The 26,563-nt window shown below is 48.5% G+C and overlaps 1 protein-coding gene across 24 annotated transcripts in view; it reads right to left on the bottom strand.

Moving 5' to 3' along the window:
• Positions 1-26,563, bottom strand: part of TACC2 (transforming acidic coiled-coil containing protein 2) — a 258,017-nt gene that overhangs the window by 55,489 nt on the left and 175,965 nt on the right. For all 24 annotated transcript variants that reach the window (XR_010147040.1, XM_063782189.1, XM_054660567.2 and 21 more), the window contains one exon: positions 2,051-2,187. Coding sequence is in view for 21 of the 24 variants with exons in the window: in XM_063782189.1 (XP_063638259.1) it covers positions 2,051-2,187 (137 nt within the window). In the remaining 3 variants the exon portion in view is untranslated. The remainder of the gene's footprint in view (positions 1-2,050; positions 2,188-26,563) is intronic.

Below are 26,563 nucleotides of genomic sequence, written 5' to 3'. Positions count from 1 at the left end.
GGAGTGCAGTGGCATGGTCTCGGCTCACTGCAACCTCCACCTCCCGGGTTCAAGCGATTCTCCTGCCTCAGCCTCCTGAGTAGCTGGGACTACAGGCGTGCGGCACCACGCCTGGCTAATTTTTGTATTTTTAGTAGAGACGGGGTTTCACTATGTTGGGCAGGCTGGTCTCGAACTCCTGACCTCAGGTGATCCACCCTCCTTGGCCTCCCAGAGTGCTGGGATTACAGGCGTGAGCCACCATGCCCGGCCAAGCATAGTTTATTCTTTGTTTTTGTTTTTGTTTTTTTTTTTGAGACGGACTCGCTCTGTCACCCAGGCTGGAGTGCAGTGGTGCGATCTCCGCTCACTGCAAACTCCGCCTCCTGGGTTCACACCATTCTTCTGCCTCAGCCTCCCAAGTAGCTGGGACCACAGGTGCCCGCCACCATGCCCAGCTAATTTTTTGTATTTTTAACGGAGATGGGGTTTCACCGTATTAGCCAGGATGGTCTCGATCTCCTGACCTCGTGATCTGCCCACCTCGGCCAGAATAGTGTATTCTTAATCACACATTTGACCTAGAGATTACAATGTGTTTGTCATCCAGCCACTTTCCATTAAAAATTATGGGTAAGTTTTTAAAAATATTACGAGAAATACAGTTTTATATGCTTGGTCATACAAAATAAAGGAAGAGATGCAAACGATGCTCTGAGAACTACAGACAGCCCTCCTGGCTCTTCTCTACTTTCAAATCAAAGAAATACCAGTCACTATCCTCCCAGAGTCTGGCATCTACACTGACTCAGCAAAATCCAGACACTGCTGCAGACTGATGAGCCGTCAAAGACGGGGGACATGGGAGCAGTATTCGGCAGACTCCAGCAAAGGCATCAGCTCTCATTAAAACTGTCCTGCCCCCTTGTCCCAGCACGGGGGTTTGCTGGTTTAGGAACAAAGCTCCGGGAGTGTACATCCTTTCCAAAACAACGGGCTGCTCGAACCCACGGCGGATAAAAAGAATTCCACCCGTTTCTTTCTAAAACCAACATCAAGGTCAAAATGTTATTGTATTGTTCAGTTTACCTGGCTCCCGGCCAGGGCAAGTGCACAGTGGAGGCACCCAGCCCCGTCCTTGGTTCCTTCTCAGGTACAGTTTGCCCTCGGGAGGAAGAGCCAGAGAAGGGGACGAGGGGGCCCCTGGCAGTGGCCGCTCCCAGGTATCCAGCGTGTGCTCTAGAAGGGGTTTGGCCCTGCAGACTTCTCATCACACGGGAAGGCTGTGGGCCAAGGAAGGCCAAAGTGTGGTCCTGTAAGTTGTGGGGCCCAGAGCAGTCCAGGCCCAAGGACAATACCACCCGGGCCCCCGGCCAGCCTGTGGGACCATTTCTGGCAGGCCCTATCTATTCCAGTCTCCTGTGAATCTTCCATGTGAGAGGTGGTTCTCTGTGCTGGTGTAACTGGGAGGTGCAGAATGCATGCCCCACAGGGGTGGGGTGGGGACGAGATCTATTCCACCTGCCCACTAGCCACCCGTCTAAAAGGAACAGAAAGGTGTTTTCACTCACACAAAGGGAGAAAGTTGTGGGAAAGTGATATGAAATCAGGTGACACGAGATTCATGAGGAATAAACAAACCACCATGATCTGCTGTGAATGTCTACCTCTCTATCCCCGCCCACTGACTACCTTCCTTCCCCAAGCCCAGTGCTGGAAATACACATGTAGATTCACAGGCCTGCCCACAGCTAACGTTCTTAAAAGAGCAAGGGGCCAAGTGCTGGAATCCAAGGCTGTGCTGTGAACTTCCGAGACCCACCGCCCTCCTCCAAACCCAATCTCCCCAGAGGCCCCCCCTACAATTCTGCAAAGCAAATGCAAAATAATCCAGTGTATCTGTTCACCCTTCATTTTCAAGAAAACTACAAAAGCCACGTCAAGCACAACTCAAAGCCAAGAGGTCGAGTCAGTGCTCGCCTCCAGCCTGACCCAGGAGGAACTGCTGCAAATCTCCCCCAGGGCTCACAACCCTACAGGGCTGTCTGGGGGCCTCCCCGCCCTTGGTTACCTGGTTCTTCCGGGGGTGGCTGTGCGCTGACCTCGGGTTCTGGGATGACTTCGGGGGGTGGTGGGGGTGGAGCTGGCGGAGCTTTGACAGGGGTCGTTGACTCCGGGGTCTCAAATGCCTCTTCAGAATCAGAACTCCTGATGAGAGAGGGAGAAGCACAGGTTAGACAGGGGCCCAGAGCCAGTTCTGCTGAGCCGGCGTGGCCTTCGCACCAGAGCCAGTGGGTTCTGGCTCGCTGCTCAGTTAAACTGTGCAGGGACAGATGAGAGGAAAGTCATTTTCTCAGTCGTGATTCCTAAGGGTGAATCTTATCACTGGCTCTGATTGCACACAAATGATGTATTCTTTGAACTCGGCTCTACTGGAAATACACGCTTCTCGCCTTAGTGGCAAATACACACACAGCGGACTCTGGATGAACTTCCGCACGCGTTCGTTATTAGGTATTGATTCAAATAGAGAGAGAGAGGCATTCTGCATGTTCGCTGCCATTGTGCCAACTCACCCACATGATCCCACCCCATCATCCTCTCTACTGTCCTGCCTTCTCAGCGCCTCTCATAACTTGTGAGTATAGACTTATTCTAGCAGTGTTTACTGTCTTTCTCTTCTACGGAGCTCAAAACACAGGAGGGCAGCCGGCCTTGTTTATCACAGTATCTCCAAGCCTACAGTGGAGGGCCAGGAATGAACATGTGTTGAGTGGGTGAAGGGAGTGAACGAAGGAAGCCAGCAAGCCGGCCAGGCAGAGGGTGCATCAGACCAAGACACAAAGCACGGCCACCAACCCCGACACAGTGAAAATGGCCCTCGCTGGTCTGCAGGAAAGTCTGTTCTCAAGGAAGACTCTTCACCCAGAGAACTGGACCAAAAATCCATGTGGAGAAACTCTGCCCACTAACAAGGAGAGGCCACTGGCCAAGCCTTGGCCTGGGTTGAAGAGGAACCAACAGGCCAGGTGCAGTGGCTCATGCCTCTAATCCCAGCGCTTTGGGAGACTCAGGTGGGAGGATCGCTTGATGTCAGGCATTTGAGACCAGCCTGGGCAACACAGTGAGGCCCTATTTCTATAAAAAAATAAAAATAAAAAATTACCCAGGCTTGGTGGCATGTGCCTATGGTCTCAGCTACTAGGGAGGGTGAGGCAGGAGGATCACTTAAGCCCAGAAGTTTGAGGCTGCAGTGAGCTATGACTGTGCCAGTGCATCCCAGCCTAGGTGATAGAGCAAGACCCTGTCTCTTAAAAAAATAAAAAGAAGAAAACGAAGAACCAACAGACAGCCCTCCCCATCACCCTGCTTCCACCGGTGACTCAATTTTAAGCTAGAAAGAATAAGGCTTCCCCCAGTACTAAGCCAGTTCCACCTATGCTCAAGATGCCCAAGGGCCCACGGTCCTGAGCCCAGCCTTGCCTTGGAGAACAGCTAGCCTGGCAGCAGCAGTCGCAGTTGGGCTGAGTCCCATTTTGGAAGGGTTAAACAGACTGAAATACTGATTTATTCATTTGCAACGAGGGGGCTAATTATTAAGAGAATGGGGAGACAGACTTCCCCAAAAGAGAGTGGCTGAATGGCACGAATGATCCCACCAAGCAAATCTGGTGAAGACATGAAATCGGGGTGACCTGGCAGGTGAGTACGGACAGTGTGTGCACCAAGCTGCACCGGTGTCACCGAGCCGTGCAACCCAATGCTGAGAGATGCTCACGTTGCTGAGCTTCCATAAAGATCAAAGAACCAGGGACCCCAGTAGAGGCCACCATCTTCTAAAGACCACCAGCCAGCTGGCAAAGAGCACCAGGAACCAAACCAATCCCTCCACTATCCGCTGGGACCTGAAGAAAGAGCTATTTGGTGAGTTCCCTTCAGAAAATCTGTATCGATGCTTTTACAACTAGTTTGTCAGTGACTTACTTCATCAGCACCCTTGCCCCTCCACCCCCCAAGGACCTTGGCTCCTCCAACCAGCCACAAAGCCTCCAGGGAACCAAAGAGTTTAAAAGAAACATCATAGCTGCTTTTGATGGGATCCAATGAGCCAAACCCAGTCTACTATTAAATTTCATGAGGAAATAATTCATGCAAACGCAACAGAAGATACTGACTTCTTACAAACACTCATTAATATCAAAGGGCTTAGCTTTTGTCTATGGGGAGAAGGAAAGATCCGCACTTGCACAACAACAGATCGAGGTACCTGAAGCATCTGTTTATCGGTGTGGAAAACAAAAGGAGGTCACACAACTGAGGAGCAAAGAAGAATGAGAGTTCAGATCAGCCTGGCGAGCCCTGGGTGCTGCCCCGGGTGCTGCCCCGGGAACCCAGCTTCCTCACCAGGCCCCCAGCACTGCACCATCATGAGCAACACTGACAAGATACACAGAGATAACTTGCCTTTTTCCAGAGTCTCCCTGAAGCACCAGCAGACTGGAGTCCCCACTGCTGGTCACCGCTGTCCACATCCACCGGGCCCATTCCACTGGGGACCACCTCTGCCAGGAGGCATAGGCCATTTCCGCTGAAGAACAGCCTCTGTCCCCCAAATTCCCACCCCTAATTCCCCTGCTCGTATCTCTTGGACCTAAATCTCTTTCAATGTCACCAGAAAAGTTAGCTGCACCACCGGCCACAGATGCTGTGAGCTTCTCCAGTGTCCGGAGGCCCCGAGGCTGCCCCACTCAAGCAGAGGTTCGAGGAAAGCCTGAGTACTCGTCCATCCCCTGGCTTCTGCATTCCTGGGCACTGGCGACAGCAGGCTCTGAAGCACAAAGGGCCCTGCTCTTTCTCAACAGCACAAGCAAGCAACAGGGAGGGCCGGATGCCCCTCGGTTCTAGCCGCTGAATTCCAATGAGTTCTCCGCTGCAGCAACTGCCCAGCCTGTGCACCTGCTCAGAGGGACCGCCGTTCACGATCGCCCTGTGTGGAAGGCAGAGCATGGGGTGGGCCAGGGCACACCAAGCCTCTTTGTGGTCCCTTGCCTGTTTACTATGAACGATTTCTGCATCAAAACACCAGGGACCACCACAGACCACGAGAATGGCATTCACTTCCGGTGCTGCCTGCCTTGTTTTCATATTTCTGAACTCTCTCTTGGGAGCAGACAGCAAGTTAATTAGAGGAGGTGGATGGCAGCTTTTTTAATTAGCTCTTTTTTCCCTATCCAGTTTCCCAGGGGCTCAAATACATTTCTAAGAGCAAGGATTTCAGCAGTCCACTCCCAACGAGTCTGTACATAAAAATAAAGCAGCACTTTGGAGGCCCAGTGTATAAGCACAATTCCCACCGGCTGTTTGATATTTCTTTTCCTACTAGAAAAAACCCAAAGTACAAGAAATTATTCTGTTAAGGCTCCACACATTTTAAAAATGAAAGAAAAGAAAATTAATTTAATTTGCTACAAAAATGTAGCAGAAAGAGAAATGTCATTACAATCTGCTGAAATATCTCTAAATTATAGGAAAATATATTTATCAGACTATGCATATGCTATGTCCACCACAGAAGTAAATATGCAAATGCAATAAAATATCTTTATTTCTATAGTGTAAACCAACCTTGTCCAACCCACGGCCTATGGGCTGCGTGCGGCCCAGGACAGCTTTGAATGTGGCCCAACATAAATTCGTAAATTTTCTTAAAACACTATAAGATTTTGTTGTGATTTTTTTTTCCAGCTCATCAGCTATCATTAGTGTTAGTGTATTTTATGTGTGGCCCAAGACAATTCTTCTTGTTCCAATGTGGCCCAGGGAAGCCAAAAGATTGGACACCCCTGGCTTGTAACACTTTAATTCTCAGCATGAAAAGCATGATAATTACCAGCATTTGTTGAACATACTGTTATGTGTCAGGCACAGGAGTAGGCCCACTGTACACACATCTAAGGTCTTCAGAAATGTCCTGCCTAGCCAGGTATTGTGGTGCACACTTGTAATCCCAGCTACGTGGAGGCAGACTCAGGAGGATCGCTTCAGTCCAGGAGTCTGAGACTGCAGCAAGCTATGATCGCACAACTATACTCCAGCCTGAATGACAGAGCGAGACCTTGACTCTTAAAAAAAAAAAAAGGTCCTGGCTGCCAGACAGCAGGCCCATTTTACAGATGAGACAATTAGGCATTAGAGGTGCAAATTCCTTTGCCAGAGGCCGTATGGTTACTAAATGATGGAAGCTAAGTCTCAAATCCAGAACTGCCTGTCTCTAAAATCTGTGCTCTTTTCGCTACATCTGTGGCTTCCAAACATTTTTAGCAAGCTCAATTTACAATATGCTTGTAATAGCATTTTACGATATGTAATGTAATAGCAATTTACAATATGCTTGTACAAGGTCCATCATGGAGAGCAATTAAGTTGTTTGGAGGAACTCAAAAACCTGACACTGGGGGCTAGAGACATGAGGTAGCCGGATGCCCGTTGATTTCTCCCCCCGCTGCACATCACTGGGAAGAGTCCTGACATCCACCCATGAGTCATTACAAACAGCCCCTGATTTTTAACGGGCTGTCCTGTGATCATGCAATAATTTTTAATAAGGCAGACAGGGCAGGAGGGTCAACCAGCTGTACCAACCGAATTAATCTATCCATACCAGGCAATCAATGTGCTAATGGTATCCAATACCACACAGTGCGGTGTGTACAACCAAGCAGGAAAGAGAGAACAACGTAACCCCAGGTGGGGACAGACTGTGCTGGCCACGAAAACAGGACCCTGCCGAGCTCCTCGACTGTGTACTAGTTCGGCTTAAAAACATTTTTTCAAGTACTTTCTTGGTCTCTAGAGTCCCACAGAGCACAGTCGGAAAAGCTCTGCTCCACACAATGCTGAATTAAACACCTCCACAGCTGACACACCGTGTGAAAGAAGGGCGTGGAAATTGGCCCCAAAGCAAGAGTCAGGTAGCTGGAAAATGCAGACCCTAAGAGCCTATTTCCCTGTATTTGTGATCTGGTTTAAATATTTTCAGGTTTTTACTTCTATAAACTACGACAACAAAATAGTTTAAGATCAGCATCCACACACATACATAATATACACATACACACATATATACACCCATATGTGAACATGTGAGTATATCTCTAACTAAAACATAAGCATCTTGTAATAAAGAGGTACTATAGATATGGTTCCCAGTATATCATTAAATGGTTACATTTGCTCAAGTTTTACTGGAGATAATTTAAGGGCTTGAAATAATAAATTGCAAAGGCCATAAAATCTTGGAAGTTGGAAGAAAATTTAGAGATCATATCCTATTCCAACACACTTATCCCAGCTAAAGCCCAGAGAGCTAAAGTGGCTTGCCCAAGGTAACCAGCCCATTCATGACAGCTAGAGCTGGAAATTCCATAGAACCAGGCCTACCTTCATGGAGCACTGCCTCCAAACAAGAGCCTTTGCTCTAAATACAACACTCATCCTGGAAATCTAAAGTTTATATAACATTTGAATGTTACCTGATTATCAAGAAACAATTCCTTCTTGAGCATTGCTTAAGGGGAAGAGGATACTTCCATATTCGAATCCAGGTCAATTCCTTAGAATTCCAGTTTGCAGCTCCCAACATGAAAGTGATCTGGGAACTGGAGGGAGGGTCTTGGGACCACTCCTCAGAGTGAAAGAACACAGTGCAGGCCAAAGACAGGGGCTTCCTTCTTCTGAGCTCCCCTCCTCCTCCCACCTCTTTTTCCCTTGAAGACCAAGCCCAGGTAAAAGCAACAGCTCTGGACAAAAGCCCTGGTCAGGGAAAGCCAGCCAGCATTGTCCAGGCTGAAAGAGCAGCTGCCATCCCTGAAGAGAAAGGGAGACCTTCCAGAAACAAAACTGAGCCCTCGGCGACAGATCAGACAGTCTCATTCATCTCTTCATCTTGTGTAAGAGTTTGAGGACTCTGTGAGTAAATGGATATTTTTGAAACTGCGCATGCTAGATTCTATTCAACAAAATATTCCGCTGAATGAGACCTTCAGATAGTCTTGCCAATAAAAGCTTTCCCCTCCCCAATCTCTGCACATACACACACCTCGCTGGCATAAAACAGTACGATCAGACTGGTCATTCTTTTTAAGGGCTGACAAAATGATCTTTCACTTTAATTCATCCATCCTGCATATACAAAAGGAATTGCTCTGTTGTATCAATATTTAGCTAAATAAGAACATGATTTCAACACAAGCAAATGCCAAGACCCATCTTGGACGGTCAGGTGACTGAGAAGCAGCCAGCCAGGTACTGCCTTCCATGAACAAACACCAAGCTAGCTCTGGCAAGCCAGGCTGCTAGAATTTTCCAGGCTGACACCTACGGCTGCCTCGCGAAAAATCAAAGCAGATGACAACACGTTTACCCCGAGATTCCCAGCAGGTCCTATTTTCAGAATCAAGTAGCTATCACTTCGTGGCTATGTTGTGATGTTACCGGGGTTCCCGGGGCACTGGCCATCGCCGTCCTGACCATCGCTAGGTTATAGCAGCAGCATGACCAAGTGGAAAGAGCACCGCAGACTGAGGAGTCCCATGCCTGGGTTATGGCCAGGTGTTAATTGAATACAGTTGCAAGAAACAGGAACCCAATTCTGAATTTAAACTAAAGCATGGTCAGGCACCGTGGCTCATGCCTGTAATCCCAGCACTTTGGGAGGCCAAGGCAGGCAGATGACCTGAGGTCAGGAGTTCAAGACCAGCCTGGCCAATATGGTGAAACCCGTCTCTACTAAAAAAAAAAAAAAAAAATACAAAGATTAGCCAGGCATGGTGGCGCATGCCTGTAGTCCCAGCTACTTGGGAGGCCGAGGCAAGAGAATTGTTTGAACCCGGGAGGCAGAGGTTGTAGCGACCCAAGATCGCACCACTGCACTCCAGCCTGGATGATAGGGCGAGACTCCATCTCAAAAAAATAAATAAATAAAAATAAATAAATAAATAAATAAACTAAAGCAAGAATAGGATTTACTGAAAACCCAAGGAGGCTAAGGAACCACATCTGAAGAGACAGAAATGAGGGCACTTCAGTCCTCCAACCATTTTCTGGATCTCAGCTCATGGTTTAACTTCCAGGGAGGGAGTATCTACTTGGCTCCTCTTGGGTCTCTTGGCTGGAAGAGGGTAGGGAACCTTAACAAAGGAGCAACCTGCTGAGACTCAACAGAATGGGGAGACAGACTTCCCCAAAAGGCAGGCAGGACGTGGAAGGGAGGGCAAGCAGTCCACAAACAACCATAGTCTACTACAGGATGCCTCCCAGCTCCCCTTGACAAGCACATGACCTTAGGCAAGACACCTGACCTCCCAGGCCCTGGGACTGTCACATAAATGGGGATATTAATGACCATAAGGATAATGCCTCCCCATTATTGCAGCTCTGACTCTGCCCTTGGCCTCCAAGCATTAGAAATTTGGGGAAATGAGGGCTGGGCGCCGCGGCTCACACCTATAATCCCAGCACTTTGGAAGCCCGAGGTGGGACGAATTACCTGAGATCAGGAGTTCCAGACCAGCCTGGCCAAGATGGAGAAACCCTGTCTCTACTAAAACTACAAAAATTAGCTGGGCGTGGTGGCGGGCGCCTGTAATTCCAGCTACTCAGGAGGCTGAGGCAGGAGAATCGCTTGAACCTGGGAGGCAGAGATTGCAGTGAGCCAAGGTCACACCACTGCACTCCAGCCTGGGCGACAGAGCGAGACTCTGTCTCAAAAAAAAAAAGAAAGAAAGAAAAGAAATTTGGGGAAATGTAATTCTGCTAGCAAGCAGACCAAGTCCTCTATTTTACTTGGTCAAAGCTGCTGAGCTGGACAGGAAAGAGACCCTGGAGGCCAGGAACCAACGGTGGCTGGTGCTAAGCCAGGCCGCCTGTGGACACCAGCGTGTACCGAAGAAAGGGCGAGCTCCGGGCAGTGCTGAGGTCAACTTCATCCTCCCCTCAAGGGGCACACAACCAGGTCCAGGGCCAAGGGACTGCTTCCAGAATGAAGGGGGCTCAGTGTGGCACTGTGCCCATGTGGGTGTGCATACATGTGTCTGCTGAAACTCACTCCTCACTCCCCAACACAAACATACTTAGTTTTGAAATTGGCTTATTTGTGACAATACCAGGTTCCTCGCAAAAGAGAAGTGACTTTCTAGTGGCTGAGGGCCCACTGCAGGAAGCGCAGAGTGACACTAAGCCGGCCCCCACAACCTGGGCTCATGATTTCACCGATTTGTAACTAGATCCTGCTACGCCTTCCTGGAGAAAGGCCAGACTGAATCAAGTGTCAGGAGAAATAAAGAAAAAAGAGCCTCGGACCACCCTTTTAGTTTCCTTGCCTTCGCACACAGATATCCCCAAAATCTCTTTGTAGCTAAACTCCTTGATTAACTTAAATTGGAATCTTAAAACTCAGGTTTGGCCGGGGGCGGTGTCACATGCCTGCAATCCCAGGACTTTGGGAGGCCACGGTGGGCAGATCACTTGAGGCCAGGAGTTCGAGGCCAGCCTGGCCAACATGATGAAACCCCATCTCTACTAAAAATATAAAAATTAGCCAGGTATGGTGGCGGGCACCTGTAATTCCAGCTACTCGGGAGGCTGAGGCAGGAGAATTACTTAAACCCAGAGGCAGAGGTTGCAGTGAGCGGAGATCATGCCACTGCACTCCAGCCTGGGTGACAGAGCAAGACTCTGTTTCAAAAAATAAATAAATAAATAAACTCATTTTATCCCCCCAGAGACTGAGTCTTGCTCGTCACCTAGACTGGAGTACGGTGGCACAGTCACAGCTCACTGTAACCTCAAACTCTTGGGCTCACGAGATCCTCCTGCCTCAGCCTCCCGAGTAAGCTGGGACCACAGCTGTGTGCCACTACACCCTGCTGGTCTCAAACGACCCTCCTGCCTCGGTCTCCCAAAATGCTGGGATTATAGGCATGAGCTACTGGGCCTGACCACTAAACTGAGATTCTTAAAAAATATAATAGAAACTGAGTTACTTGGCCAGGCGTGGTGGCTCACACCTGTAATCCCAGCACTTTGGGAGGCCAAGGCGGGTGGATCACCTGAAGTCAGGAGTTTGAGACCAGCCAGGCCAACATGACAAAACCCTGTCTCTACTAAAAATACAAAAATTAGCCAGGCGTACTGGTGGGCACCTGTAATCCCAGCTACTCGGGAGGCTGAGGCGGGAGAATAGCTTGCCCAGGAGGTGGAGGTTGAGGTGAGCCGAGATCACACCATTGCACTCCGGCCTGGGCAACAAGAGCGAAACTCCATCTCAAAAAAGGAAGAAAGGAAAATGAGTTACTTATGGATACTAATAAGAAAAGGATATAAAACTGAATTCAAAAAGACACAGAAGGAGCTTTCAACAAGTTGTCATTAAAGTCCTTGTATTTTCTCTAGAGAGGAGAATTACAGTAACACCCTACCTATTCACAAGCCACTTCACAAGCAAACCAGTACCCCCTTACCCATCTGAAACACAACCAGGACCCCAGAAAACACAAACATTTCTGTTCAACCAAGTCACGTGACACAGAGCTTGCACTAAAGGATCCTGCACATTACTCAATAAAAAGCTCCACCTGGTCTTCTCTGAAAAAACACACTGAGCCTTCTCTTACAGTCTAGTCTAATAGGTTTGGTATCTGGTTTCAGAACCCAAATTAAATGAGAAGGGGCAGGGTAATGCTGGAGGCAGGCACAGAGATAGCACTGATAAAGAGTATGGCCAGGTGCGGTGGCTCACGCCTGCAATCCCAGGACTTTGGGAGGCTGAGGCGGGTGGACCACTAGAGGTCAGGAGTTCGAGACCAGCCTGGCCAACATGGAGAAACCCCATCTCTACTAAAAATACAAAAAGTAGCTGGGCATGGTGGCATGTGCCTGTAATCCCAGCTACTCAGGAGGCTGAGGCAGGGGAATCACTTGAATGAACCCAGGAGGCGGAGGTTGTAGTGAGCCAAGATCGCGCCATTGCACTCTAGCCTGGACAACAAGAGCAAAACTCAAAACTCCATCTCAAAAAAAAAAAAAGAAAAGAAAAGAGTATGTGATAGGCCAGGCACAGTGGCTCACTCCTGTAATCCCGGCACTTTGGGAGGCCGAGGCAGGAGGATTGCTTGAGCCCAGGAGTTCCAGATCAGCCTGAGCCACATGATGAGATCCCAGCTCTACTAAAAAAAAAAAAAAAAAAGAATAAGTGACAGAGGAGATGGAAAAACCATAAAGAAGATGCAAGAACTCAAAGAGCAGTCAGCTCTGGCCAACCGCTAGAGCTTCCCCAAGCACCTGGCAGGGGACAGACCCCCCATCGCTATCACCCCTCAGTAACATAATGGCTGTTAACGAAGGTGAGTGGGATTGCATGTACAATCAGGATAACTCCCAGTTAGGTGATAAGTAGGAAAAAAACCCCAGCAAATTAAGAAATGTGTATATAATATGAGCTTATTTCAGATAATTATATATAAACTTACACAAAGATACCTAAATACATATGTATATTCACGTACACAGATGTCTATGCACAGACACACACACATAAAAGCAACACATAGGTGCTGTTTATGTAAGTCAGAAAAAGATATTTAAACATGGGTACCAGCAACAAGGTTGCCTTCGTACAAGGGAGGATGCAGGCCCCAACAAGGCAGAGCTCAGCCACACTGCTGGGGACGCAGGGGTCTCCCCAGATGTGCTCAGCAAGTTCTTCCAAATCTCATCCAGGTCCTGGATACAATACACGGAACCCAGCTGGGATCCGGTTAGCTGGATTTTGTCCAGGGCAACATGGATTAAGGGAAGGAGCCAACAAGGAGTTTGGAAGAAACAGAGGAGTGACAAAAATGTAGCTGTCCCCCTCTGCACTGGCCAGGGAAGACACACCCACCAGGGCACCCCCCCACCCCCAGGCTGTATTATCAGGGGTGCCTCGGGGACCCCCTCTAAGTGCTCCCCCAGCCAGCAAGACACATCCATTCTGCATCGGAGGTTGATGTTCCACACTCACCAAGTGTCCTTCCGATTCCAAGTGTGGTTTCTCAGGCAGGTACCCAAGGACCAGGATGGGGGTGCCTCAGCCAGGGGCTGCGAAGTGTCAGGAATGGGAATAACCCCACGGCCGCTCACCTCAGCTGACATGTTACAGTCCCTCAGAGCTTCCTCATGACTGATCCTTACAACAGGAGAGGCACATGGGTATCATTCCCTGACTATTCACGGTTTCAGAAGGACCTATTTATTCCCCATCACCTGCGGGCACCTGGGCTGGTGAACCAGACAGATAAGCTCCCACTCTCAAGATGCTCAAGTCCTCCTGGGTTCTGAGGATGAGAACTTGGAGCCAAGTGGTTCAGCATCTTGCCTGAGAGCTCAGAACCACTCAGGGGCAAGGGCAGAGCCAAGACAGGCATACGTGTCTTCTGAGCCTCAGCCTGACCCAACTGCCCTCCCCGCTCACGGAGGCTCCTGTATGTGAACAGGCTGGAGTCCTTATTTGCAAATCAGTCTCCAGTAGGTTTGGCAGCTGCAGTTTCCCAGAGCAACCTCTCCTCCAGGGGAACGAATCAGCAGAGTTTCTGCATCTAGATCCATAGCAGCCCACGGGGGCAGCCAGCCAGGACCTCCACCCTATTCTTTTGGCCCTTTCGCTCATACAAACAAGGAGGGGGTGTCTCACATGTCCATGCCATGCCATCCCAGCTGCAAAGGCCTGAGATTCTTGGAACCCGCAGGGAGTGACATGGGAAGGCTGTCACATGGAGGTCCTCCCAGACCTCTGCAGGAAAGTCAGGTCAACCCTGAATTCTGTTACTCTCATTACTCACATCCTGGGCAAAGGGCAACACCATCATAGGGCCAACGGGAGACTGAGAGGATGACTAATCTCAGGGTGGACTGTTGCAAACAGGAGGCCACAGGATTCAGAGCAGGAGCAGGTATGGCCTTGGAATCCTGGCTCCTAAGCCCCCACCCCCTGTTGGTTTTTTTTGTTTGTTTTTTTGTTTTTTTTGAGACAGAGTCTCACTCTGTTACCCAGGCTGGAGTGCAGTGGCGCAATCTTGGCTCACTGCAACCTCTACCTCCCAGGTTCAAGTGATTCTCATCCCTCAGCCACCCGACTAGCTGGGATTACAGGCACGTGCCACCACGCCCATCTAACTTTTTGTATTTTTGGTAGAGATGGGATTTCGCCATCTTGGCCAGGCTGGTCTCGAACTCCTGGCCTCAAGCGATCCACCCACCTTGGCCTCCGAAAGAGCCAGGATTACAGATATGAGCTTAGAAGCCACCATGCCCAACCTGGCTCCTAAGCTGTTTACATCGAATGTATCTTCACCTATGTGTCTCTGCGTGTCTTTGAACCTGCCTCTGACTCTACCTGCGCCTGAGTCTCCGCCTCTTGTATATCTACCTTTCTTTCTCCACGCCATGCCCCCTCACTCTTCTCCCCATCTAGTCAAAATGAAGAAAAGCACATCTGGAAGCTGCCCTGCTGATGAGAATCCCGCTTATTCCAGCAATAATTAAAGCTCACGTGTTTTGACTTTATAACTCGTCATTTACAGTTTTGCCTTAAAAGCGGTACTTCAACACCTTGCAAATATGGGGAAAGGATTTGAAGGCTCTTAGTGCACAGGACAATCACGCCCCTGCATTCATCTCTTGGTAATGTTTCTCTCCGTGGAAACCCATTACTGAGTCCTGCTGAGAAGTCATTGTTTTTAACAAACACAGACACACCTTACATGCAGTTTGCAAACCAGTTGGCTAAATCCCAAGCAACTCAGAAATCGTGGTGAGCTCCTGGCGGGAGCCAAGCAGCTGGAATTTTAATCGGCATCACACCCTCCCTGCCATGGATAACATGCTCCTGAATGAGGCCTTCAGAGGCCTGAAGCTTTGCCTGATTCAGAGAGAACCTGCGTCCAGAGTAGGTTTCATGTTTGGTCTATTTCACGCATCCAAAAATTGATAGTTCTCAGGGTCCTGCCCAGAGTAGCTGCTCCCACAGCGTTTCTCCCTAATCAAAAAGGCAAACTCTCCAGAGTTCTTTCCCTGCTCTGCTAAATATGGCAACCTGTGGTCTACTGTGTGTCTCAACGAGTCTCAATCATGATTTGGCACATAGAAATAAAGTGAGCAAACCCAGATGTGGGATAGAGAAGCTACAACAGCTTAGTAGAAAGCCTGAAAATCTAGAAAGTCTTAAAAGCTTATTTTCTACTGCAGTCTGCAAGCAGTGCAATAAAGCAGTACAATCACGAGGAAGGAAGACTTAAATCTTTTGTTCCTTTCTTCTAACCTCTTTACATGATAAAAAAAGAAAAAGAATAGCTGGTAAACAGCACACTAATTGTAGGGAATAAGTATTGTTCAATGCCTTGAAAATCTGCTTTTCCTGCTTCCGATGTTTTCACACTGTTCTCTCATACATAATGCAGCATCCTCAACTCACTCTTTAACCCACTTATTAAAAATTCTGAAATGATAAAGTCTAAATTAAAGCACTTAATATACGAATTACATGATTCTGACATCTTGTAGGAGAAAACAGCACCACAGCCATCAAATATGAGCATCAACTGATCTGGTTCCAAATTCATGAGAGGTGAGTAACTTTGGACAGGTTACTTAACATCCCTGGACCTCAGTTTCTTTGTCTATGCAATGGGCAACAGTAGGTAGTAGATGGGTTGCTTTCAGAGCTGAGTTTATATTTGTAAAGCACCTTGCACAATCCCAGGCACTTAGAAGGTATTTACTGGCTCCAGTCCTCAAAGTGTTAAAATTCTACCACCAAAATTATTGCATCTTTCACCTTAACACAATAAAGAAACATAAAGCACGGCCATGCTCCCAGTAGCCAGGGGACAGCTGTACCAATGATTCATGAGTTTACAGAGCGATGCAAAAAGAATGTGATTTTCTTACTCTTCCCACACATCCAACAATGCCCCTCCAACATGCACACACAGACACATACTGCTAAAGTGGCTGTGGGCGAGGAATTGTAAAACTAAGCAATAAATTTCACGTGAATATTTACTGAATTAATTCACAGCCACTCAAGAGAGAAACCGTAATCAGCCAAACAGAAGAAGGGCTGGCTGGCACTGTTTGTTCTAGGCTCTAGGATGCCTTAAAATTTCTCCCTCTTGGCCGGGCGCGGTGGCTCATGCCTGTAATCCCAGCACTTTGGGAGGCTGAGGTGGGTGGATCACCTGAGGTCAGGAGTTCAAGACCAGCCTGGGCAACATGGTGAAACCCTGTCTCTACTAAAAATATAAAAATTAGGTGGACATGGGGGCACATGCCTGTAATCCCAGCTGAGGCAGGAGAGGCTGAGGCAGGAGAATCGCTTGAGCCTGGGAGGCAGAGGTTTGCAGTGAGCCGAGACTGCGCCATTGCACTCCATCCAGCCTCGGCAACAGAGCGAGACTCCGTCTCAAAAAAAATAAAAAATAAAATAAATTATTCCTCTTGCCCTCCCTGGGAAGGGAGGCTTCTCAAAGCTGAGACATGAAGAGTGAAAAAAGAGTCAGTCATCAGAACTCGAGGGAAGAGGCCGGGTGCGGTGGCTCACGCCTGTAATCCCAGCACTTCGGGACGCCGAGGCAGGTGGATCACAAGGTCAGGAGATCGAGACCATCCTGGCTAACATGGTGAAACCTCGTTTCTACCAAAAACACAAAAAAATTAGCCGGGTGTGGTGGCGGGCGCCTGTAGTCCCAGCTACTCGGGAGGCTGAGGCAGGAGAATGGCATGAACCCGGGAAGCGGAGCTTGCAGTGAGCTGAAATTGCACCACTGCACTCCAGCCTGGGCGACAAAGCCAGACTATTAACTCAAAAAAAAAAAAAAAAAAAAAGAACTGGGGGGAAGAAAGTTTCAGGCAGGGAGAACAAAAAGATGAAGAGCCCTGAGGTGGGAGGGGGAAGGAGGGTGGCAGGTTCAAGGAATGGGCTTCAGGCCATTTAAGAAAACAAAGTAGGCAACAAGGAGAAAGTTTGCCAGGAGACCCAAGAAGCGGGTAACAATGACAATGACCTGGCCTCGCTGAGACCCATGAGGAGTCTGAAAGCCACTGAGGGTTACACGGGGAAAGGACTCACCTGTTTTTTTGGAGACACCGTCTCACTCTGTTGCCCAGGCTGGAGTGCAGTGGCGCAATCATGGCTCACTGCAGCCTCGACCTCTTGGGCTCAAGCGATCCTCTGAACCTCAGCCTCCTGAGTAACTGGGACCACGGATACACGCCACCACTCCCGGCTATATATTTTTTTTTATTTTTTGTAGAGATGGTGGCTCCCTATGCTACCCAGGCTGGTCTCAAACTACTGAGGCTCAAGTGATCCTCTCGCCTCAGCCTCCCAAATAACTGGGACTACAGGTGTAAGCCACCACGTCTGCTAATTTTTTAAAAACATTTTTTGTAGAAACAAGGGCTCCCAATGTTTCCCAGGCTGGTCTCAAACTTCTGGGCTCAAGTGATCCTCCTGCCTCGGCCTCCTAAAGTGTTGGGGTTACAGGCATGAGCCCCCAGGCCTGGCCCCTGAGTTGTTTTTAGAAGGCCATTCTGACAGCTGTAACAACAGCAGCAGGAGCAGGAGTGGAAGAAGGGTATGGAGCTTGCTCGCCTCCAAGGTGAGAAGTGGCCGGGTTTGTGTCACACATAAAAGTAGGGGTTAAAGTGAAGGGCATCAAGGAAAGATCTGAGATCCCAGCATGTACTTTTGCGAAGTTTTGGCTAAAAAAAGCATTGCTTTTTACTTGCGCTATAATTGATACCAGGAAGATAATAGCTTTTTCTTAATTCCAAGAGATTCTGAATCCTTTATATACTGGTTGATTGAAGAGTAACAAAAATGTCAGAGCCATAATCAGTGGTTTAAATACGACAAGGCAGATAAGTAATCTCAGATTTCAATTACATATCAGAGCTCTAATGAGCAGATACAATTTCCCACATCACATAAGCATCACAGTCTCAAGGTTAAGAGTTTAAATAGATGCTCAGACCTGACCTTCTTGCCGACGAACTACTCAATTTCATGATAAAAGAAACAGGATAAGGTATTGAAACTGACAGCAGTCACCTGGCTTTTCCTCTTCATCATGATTTTCAGCCCTGACTTATAAACATGCTTCAGCGTTTTGTTACTTTCATGGCAAGGTGTTAAAGAGCAGCTTTGTGCTTTGTTTTCTCAAAGGCTCCAAGTTTTCCATTATCTCAATGTTCCTGCTACTTAAAAGTCATGCTTCTGGTTTCACTTGGAATTTTAATGTAAATTGCTTTAAAAAAAAGTTTTATCCTGTGTTTTGTTTTGTTGAGACAGGGTCTCACTCTGCCCAGCCTGGAGTGCAGTGGCCTGATCACCACTCACTGCAGCCTCAAACTTTAAGGCTCAGGTGATCCTCCCACCTCAGCCTCCAAGTAGCTGGGACTACAGGCGCACACCCCCATGGCTGATTTTTTGTAATTTTAGTAGAGACGAGGTTTCACCATGTTGGCCAGACTGGTCCCAAATTCCTGGCCTTAAGTGATCCACCTGCCTTGGCCTCTCAAAGTGCTGGGATTACAGGCGTGAGCCACTGCGCCTGACCCTTTATCCTGTTTTCTTAACTCAGCACAGGATGCGCTGATCAAACATCAGAAATAACGAAGAACCGGCAGGGCGCGGTGGCTCATGCCTGTAATCCCAGCACTTTGGGAGGTCTAGGAGGGCAGATCACCTGAGGTCGGGAGTTTGAGAGCAGCCTGACCAACATGAGGAAACCTTGCCTCTACTAAAAATACAAAACTTAGCCACGTGTGGTGGTGTGTGCCTGTGATCCCAGATACTAGGGAGGCTGAAGCAGGAGAATCGCTTGGACCTGGGAGGTGGAGGTTGCAGTGAACAAAGATCACGACACTGCACTCCAGCCTAGGCGACAAGAGCAAGACTGTCTCAAAAAAAAAAAAAAGAAAGAAAGAAAAAAACCCTTATAAAAGAGGCCGTACAGAGACCCCTCACTCCTGCCACCATGCAAGGACACAGCAAGAAGGTGCTATGAGCCAGAAAGCAGGCTTTCGCCATAAGCCAAATCTAACTTCATCTAAGACTTCCCAGCCTCCAAAACTGTTAGAAATAAATTTATGTTATTTATAAGCCACTCAATTTATGGGATTTTGTTGTAGCAGCCCAAAAAGTCTAAGATATCCAGAGGTGAGCTCAGCCATCCTATCATTGTATATTAAATGTTGTCCATCTTCGATCTTGGCAGACTTGCTTACTGACACCTGAACCCAGGGTAAATCCAGGGTTCAGGGGCCTCTCAGAGGCATGAAATGCTGCTCCTTCACCTCCTCAGTGAATCTGGGGCATGTTGTTCTACCCAGGATCTGGAGCTTCTAGCAGGGACCATGGCAGTTCTGGAAGGGCCATTCCCAAGTTTCGCCCCTGTACACCTCTGAAATCCACACTCCCAATTCTTTCTGCGACAGAATAATCCTGTTTGTTTGCGATCACAGATCATGGCCCCAGAGGCTTGGGCCTTATCTCCTCCCCAGCTTCATTCTCCTGCTGCTCAGAAAACCTTTCACCTGTGAGCCATCCACTCCCTGGGCCATCATTTTATTATTTTAGAGACAGGTCTCACTATGTTGCCCAGGCTGGAATGCAGTGGCTATTCACAGGTGCAATCATTGTGCCCTGTAGCCTTGAACTCCTGGGCTCAAGTGACCCTCCTGCCTCAGCCTCCCAAGCAGCTGGGATTATAGGTTCGTGCCATCATCCCTGCAACTCCATCCTCCCATCATTATAATTTTTAAAAGGCCCTGTGCACAAACATCTCATTGTTTTTCAAACTGCATCTTCCAAATGCAGTTGACTTTCTCTCTGTTCCAGCCTCCCTCCACTGCTCCTTCCAAAATAAGAATGCTTTATCTGAAATTCTTAAATTCCTACTGCCCTCCTTTTCTGTGTTGGGGCTCGGGACAATACCACCCCAAAATGCAACTGTAGGAGGCCAGAATATACCACCCCAAACTACACTTGTCATATTTGGGGCTGGTTATTCTGAGAAACTGCAGACACAGGAGTAGCTCTGAAAAGCTGCCCTTTTGTAAAACACAATGATATCCATCAAGAAAATCTACATTAGTAAAGTATCTCTATCAGGACTGGGGCTGCTCCAGGCAACTGTGATGAACCAAGAGATTTTATGGGCATAACAAGACCACATTTACTCACCCTATACTTCCTCCCCTCACTCTTCCATAACTTGTCTCCACCACCCACCAGAAGCCCCAGGCCCCTATTCCTTTCTGTGGCTCAGGGGGCTATATAAGCTTCCCTCTTCGGACCCTTCTTTTGAGTCTCATATTTTGTGGGACTCCCAGGCATATACACATAATTACTGTGTTTTTTCTCCTGTTAATCTATTTTATGTCCATTTAATTTGTAGCCCAGCCAAAGAACCTAGGTGGGTGGAGGAAGCCAGTTTTCCATCTCCCACATTTGCTGACTTGCTGTGACTAATCTCATTCAAATTCTGGCTTTCTAGGGCCACATCAGGCCTTTCAGCAGCTTGAATCTGCATGGTTATCTATAAGGCTACACATTTTACAGAGAAAAAAAAAATCTGTATTTGTCTACACATACAATGGGATACTAAGTAAAATGATATGACTCTTGATGAGCTATGAGCACCGGCATGAGTCCCCGAGTCCCTCACAGAACAAGAGCCAGCCTATTCCCAACAACTCCCCTGTAGGAGCCTCTGATGCACAAAACCACTGTCCAACCGAGGGCGCAAGAGTCAAAGTTCTTTATTGACCAGGGAGGACCTGAAAGGAGAATTTCAGGAATGCCAATTTCCAAACAATCCTAAATGACAAAGCCAGCCTCCTACTTCTAAGAATAAGGACCCATATATTAAAAGAGCCAGACCTCTGAGTTTACAAATGTGAAAACTCAGAATGAAAGCCATCTTGAGTGGCACCCAATCTTCATCTGCAGCCACCATTCTACTTTGGCCTTTTCTATCTTACAACTTGACTACTCCAATTTCATCTTCATATATATATATAGAGAGAGAGAGAGAGAGAGAGACAAGGTTTTGCTCTGTTGTTCAGGTTAGAGTGCAGTGGTGCAAACACGACTCACTGCAGCCTCAACTCCTGGGTTCAAGCGATCCTCCCACCTCAGCCTCCCAAGCAACTGGGACTATAGGCGTGCACCACCGCACCCAGCTAATTTTTGTACTTTTTGAAACAGGGTTTTGCCATGTTGCCATGCTGGCCATGTTGCACAGGCTGGTCTCTAACTCGTGAGCTCAAGCAATCCGCCTGCCTCAGCCTCCTGAAGTGCTGGGATTACAAGCGTTGAGCTATTGTACCCGGCCCATTTTCTAATATTTTTGACCAATAAAATATTATCTCTGGATAGTGAGAAGATATTTCCCTGGTCCCTGAGTTGTAGACAATTCAGACAGTCTCCAGGAAAGTCCGTACCTGGTCACCCCTACACCTTCAGTTCCTTTCCTCTCACAGGCATTTAAGCTCTGAATTTTTGAAAGCATAGTCACATTTGAAGAAGTGGAAGAAAAACAGTATCCAGAAAAATAAAAATTCACATAATTTTGAGCCTACATCGAGAAATGCAATATGTGAACCCAAGGAGTGAGCACAAAGAACAGAAACTGCATTCTGGACAGAACGGGGTCTGGGCAGGCTTGTTTCTGAGGGTTAGCACGGGAATGAAGGGGTTTCCTTGTTGTTACAAACAGTTCAGGAGTGATAACTAATGTATCCTTTCCCATATTAACCAATGTATCCTTTCCCACATTAACTAATGTATCCTTTTCCACAATGCATCAGTGTTTCAGTGTTTTTCTTCACCAAGAATTATGCTGTATTTAAAATACAAAACCAGGCCAGGTGCAGTGACTCATGCCTGTAATCCCAGCACTTTGGGAGGCCAAGGCAGGAGAATTGCTTGACCTCTGGAGTTAGAGACCAGCCTGGGCAACATGGCAGAAACCCCATCTCTATAAAAAATACAAAAATTAGCCAGGGGTGTCCCAGCTACTAGGGAGGCTGAGATGGGAGGATCATCTGAGCCTGGGGAGGTTGAAGCAGCAGTGAGCCATGACTGTGCCACTGCACTCCAGCCTGGGCAACAGAATAAGACCCTATCTCAAAATAAGTAAATAAAATTTAAAAATAAATGAAACCCACAGTGATCTCCTTTTCATGGGGAATCTGAAATAAAGCCAAATTCATAGAAGCAGAGAGTAGAATGCTGTTTACCAGAGGCTGGGACATGGGGGAGAGATGGTGGTCAAAGGCACAAAACTTCAGTCAGCTAAGAGAAATTAGTTCAACTACTGGTTAGTTCAACAGTTAGATCTATTGTACAACTTAGTGACTCTATTTAGTCAATAACAATGTGCTATATACTTGAAAATTGGTAAGAGAGTAGATTTTAAGTGTATTCTACACACACAAAAAGTAGGGGAGGTAATACATTAATTAGCTTGATTTAGCCATTCTACAATGGAATTTTTATTTCTCAATTAAAAAAAAAAACAGGAGCATAGTGTTTCACGAACGTTTTATGCACCAATTCTTCTCCTGGTTCCCTAAACGCTTTATGCATTCTCTTTCTTACCTACAGAATTCTTTAGCAACAGAGAGGGAGACACGGGCGGGAGGTTAATTCCATTTCACCGACATCATAAATGAGGCCCTGAATGCCAGTCTTCTCAAGCCCATGGAGTGAGTGGGCACTGTCATGTGCCCAGAAACCTAGGGCAGGTCTGCGCTGAGCCAGTGCCATTGCCCGCTAGCTATTTTTCTGGGAGGTATTGCCAAAGCGTTGCACTGTTCTTAACAGCAGAGATCGCTGGCTAAGGCTGATCTGGACAGGCTCTATCTTGGGAGTGCTGGCTGAGTTTACCAGGCACACCCTCAGCCCCTAGGCCACCTGTCTTGTTGGTCCAGGTAAAATATGCAGGTCACAGATATGGACTGATAGTTGCACCCACTGGAAAAACAAAGAGGAAATGGAGAAACTACAATCAGGACAAAGAACCCTTGGACAGTCCACCGAGCCCTGTGGCATGACCAGGACAACAGGGACAGTCCCATCCCACAAAGGGAGAGAGGAGGCGGGCAGAAGAGCTCCGCTGGCCGCAGCCTAGGCTTGGCTTGGCTCAGCCCAGCCCAGCCTAGCCCACTTCCCTGTCTATGGGAGCAGGTGGCTGCTGGCCCCAGGTCATGGAGCCTGGAACGTGCATGGGGCTGGAGGGTAAGAGCTGTGCCCCCAGAGAGGGGCTGGCTTTCATGGTGTGTGCTCCATAGCAGGCTCAGCCATGCTCTTCCCTTATCTGTTACCAGAAAGGCTGGGCAGGAAGGACATGAAGAAGGAAGACCTCTGGCTCCTGAAGTCCTGCTTCCCCTCATCTCGCAGGGCAGGCAAAGGACCACCTTCCACAGACATGTTTTCCTTTCTTGCCTGGTGCTCTTCCCCACTGACCCCAGGGCCATCAGCAGCAGGGCTCCTGGGAACACAGTGCCACATATGACCACACTCCTCCAGCCTCTTGCCTCTCCTGTGTCTCGTGTCACTTCTCTTAGGCTGTGCCCTGGCACGTAAAGATGCTCGTGACAAGTGCCAGATCTGGAAGTTGCCCAGGAGCAGGTTGCCTCCCACAGCCTCCCCAGTTAGGGCAGGAGACTGATCTGAGCTGTTAAGGGGCATTCGTGGACCAAGCCAAAGCCCAGGGTGTGGAGCCCAGCTCTCTTTTCAGACCCCAGCCTGGCTCTGGGTCACTGAGGCTGGGGCACAAACTTCCCTAGCAGCTGGAAGCCAGTATGTCTGCCAAGGAGGTTGCAGAGAGGATGAGGCAGCCCCAGGAAGCCACAAGAGTAAGTCAGCTGTTCTAGATCAAAGGTGATTCTAAAACCCAAAAACTCTGATGCTTTGGACTTTTTGGGGTTTTCTGGGGTGAGGAGGGCACATTTCTCTAAAGCCATCCTAGCAATTACCCCTGTAGGAATCTCACCTGTCAGGCACAGGAGATATATGCCCTCTTTTCCCTAAGTCAGTTTGAATTGGTTTTTTTCTACTTGCAACCAAAGGTACCCAAAGCTGAGGCCACAGGCAAAGCCTGTCTGAGGATGTTCTGGGTACAGCTCTGCCCAGAAACACCTCTTTAGGCCCCAGGCTCCTGGTCACAAGCCTTCGCCTGCTCACACAAACTCTGCTAGTCACAGGTTTGGGGGTCCAAACTCGGCGCTCTCACACACAGGCCAGAATGCCAAAGGGACGGCCTGTCCCTCACCCCCTGCCCTCCCCGGCTGCTCTTGCTCACCTTCTGTGCACTCCTGGCTCTTCCTCCTCCCACAAGAGCCTGGTGCTGTGAGGGATGCTCCTCACTCCCCCAGCAGCCCTGCGCCCCAGGACGGCGTCTTAGGGCCATTCATGAGAGGCAATGGGCAGTCACAGGATGCTCTTCTGAGAGAGGCTCAGCTGGGAAGTTCCATGCAGGATCTAAATGTGCGCAGATGTTTTCCCTAAAGTAAAGCTAATAAAGCCAACCTCTCCCGCCTTCTTCCTGGAGGGAAAATACTTCCAGACCACTGTAGGCGCCTCCCTTTAACGCAGAACAATGAACAATGTGCAGCTTCCACCAGGGGCCTGGATAAGTGGCACAGAGGAGTCACCGTGAGAGGCTGGAGCCCCTTGGAATGTGGGCTGCTTCTCAAGTACAGAGACCCAGATCTGAGCCCCAGGAAGGGTGCTGCTGGCACAGGACTGCTGCAGCAAACTCAGCTCCTCCTGGGTGGGCAGCAACAACAGGCTGTGCCCTCCCCTGCCTGATTCTCTCACCCAGCAGTAGACGGAAAGCAGCCCAGGTATTTTCTAAATGTCAAGCTTCAACCTAGACCAATAGCCTGCTGTAAGCACGAGTCAAAACATAAAATTAAGGCCCCGGGAGTCATGGGTCGTATCCCTGCAGCCTTGAGTACAATCTAGCTCATCTCTAGGGCTCCACATTCAGGCTTGGATGGTTTTAACTCAGGCCAGTCTCAACAGGTGTCAGGTACCGAGAGCCCACATGTTTGTCCAACCACCTCTGGGCTTGCTGGTCCTCAGGAGGGGTCAGCTTTCTCTGAAGATGGCTACAGCTATTTTCCACTTGGGCTGAACACAGTAAACACCCACCTTCCTTGGAACTGACCTCTAGAACATCCCTAAGGAGATGTATGGAGACAGAAAAGAAAAAAATACTTCAGAGCAAAGACACAAGGCTAAGACTCATGGAAGGGCCTGGCCAAGGGCCCAAGGAGGCTCATTTTTATTCCCAAATTAACCATCCATTGCATTTCCTCATGGGACAAAGAATTTGCAATCTAAGCTGTTTCACCACGTGGGAAGAGGCCTCTGATTTGAGTTTACCAAATGATACGTCCACCTACAAACATTTTCTTTTAGCACGCTGAAAGTTAAAGGGAAAAGATTAAAATGACTACCTGACTTATTTTGAATAATGACTAGCCGGAAAGGCCTAAGTCATATTTCACAAATGAAGTGCTGGGGGATTTAAACCCTCTGTTATTTCTAAAATCCTGATGTTTCCAGTTCTAACATCCGCAGACTCTGGAACTCCACAAACACCTTGGAGTAAGTGAAGCTGGAATGTTGATGGTAAACGTGGCCCAGCAGCTGGCCTGAGTTCTCGGCCCCATAAGGACACAGAGCCACCGTGACTGCCTGTCAGTAGGGCTCCGGGAAACCCTGAGCAGAGGGGCCACCCCACCCTACCTCCACCCCCCTACCTCGGCCCCCACCGCTCTGCCCAGAGCCCAAGGCTCCTGTTTTAGGCATGAAGAGCTGCATCCATCCACTTCCATTTAAGGAGAAAGCAGACGAAAAGGCAAAAGCAGAAACTCAGAGGAAACAAGTCCTTCTGAAGAAGGAGGCAGACAGGTACAAAACCTGCGGGGAGGCCCACCACCCCCACCGGATTTATTGCACAGCCATGGGGTGCACTGTACAAAAGACCCACCTTCCTTTGTAAAAGACCCACTGCTTTCCTTTGTAAGGGCTAAGAATGCAGGAACAAAGGTAATCTATTGCTCACGGCCCCTAATCTATTGCTCACGGCCCCTAATCTATTGCTCACGGCCCCTAATCTACTGCTCGCGGCCACACGCCAGCCTCCTCACAAGCCCTGCAGTGCTTGCAGCAGACTCCTGGTCTACCAAGCCAGCAACTTCCTTGGGTGGAAGGAGATAAAGACAGGAAAAAAGAGACCAGCCAAGGGACGGAGCAGAAGATGCCCGCTGAGGGGAGTGGATGGAGTGTGCTAAGTCTCTGAGGCTGGACGGTGTTGTGTGTTCAAAGAACTGACAGGCGACCAGATCCTGGTGAACATCAGGCGAGGGGAGGAGCGGCGGGAGCCAGGTGGCAGGGCCTGGAGGCACCAGCAAGGGATTTGGATTTTAGACTAAAAGCAATGGGAAGCAGATACAGGTTTTAACC

Source organism: Pan troglodytes, chromosome 8, assembly GCF_028858775.2.
Source record: "Pan troglodytes isolate AG18354 chromosome 8, NHGRI_mPanTro3-v2.0_pri, whole genome shotgun sequence".
NCBI classification, from domain to species: domain Eukaryota; kingdom Metazoa; phylum Chordata; class Mammalia; order Primates; family Hominidae; genus Pan; species Pan troglodytes.
The sequence above is the reverse complement of the archived record's forward strand: the minus strand, read 5'-3'. Positions and strand labels throughout refer to the sequence as shown.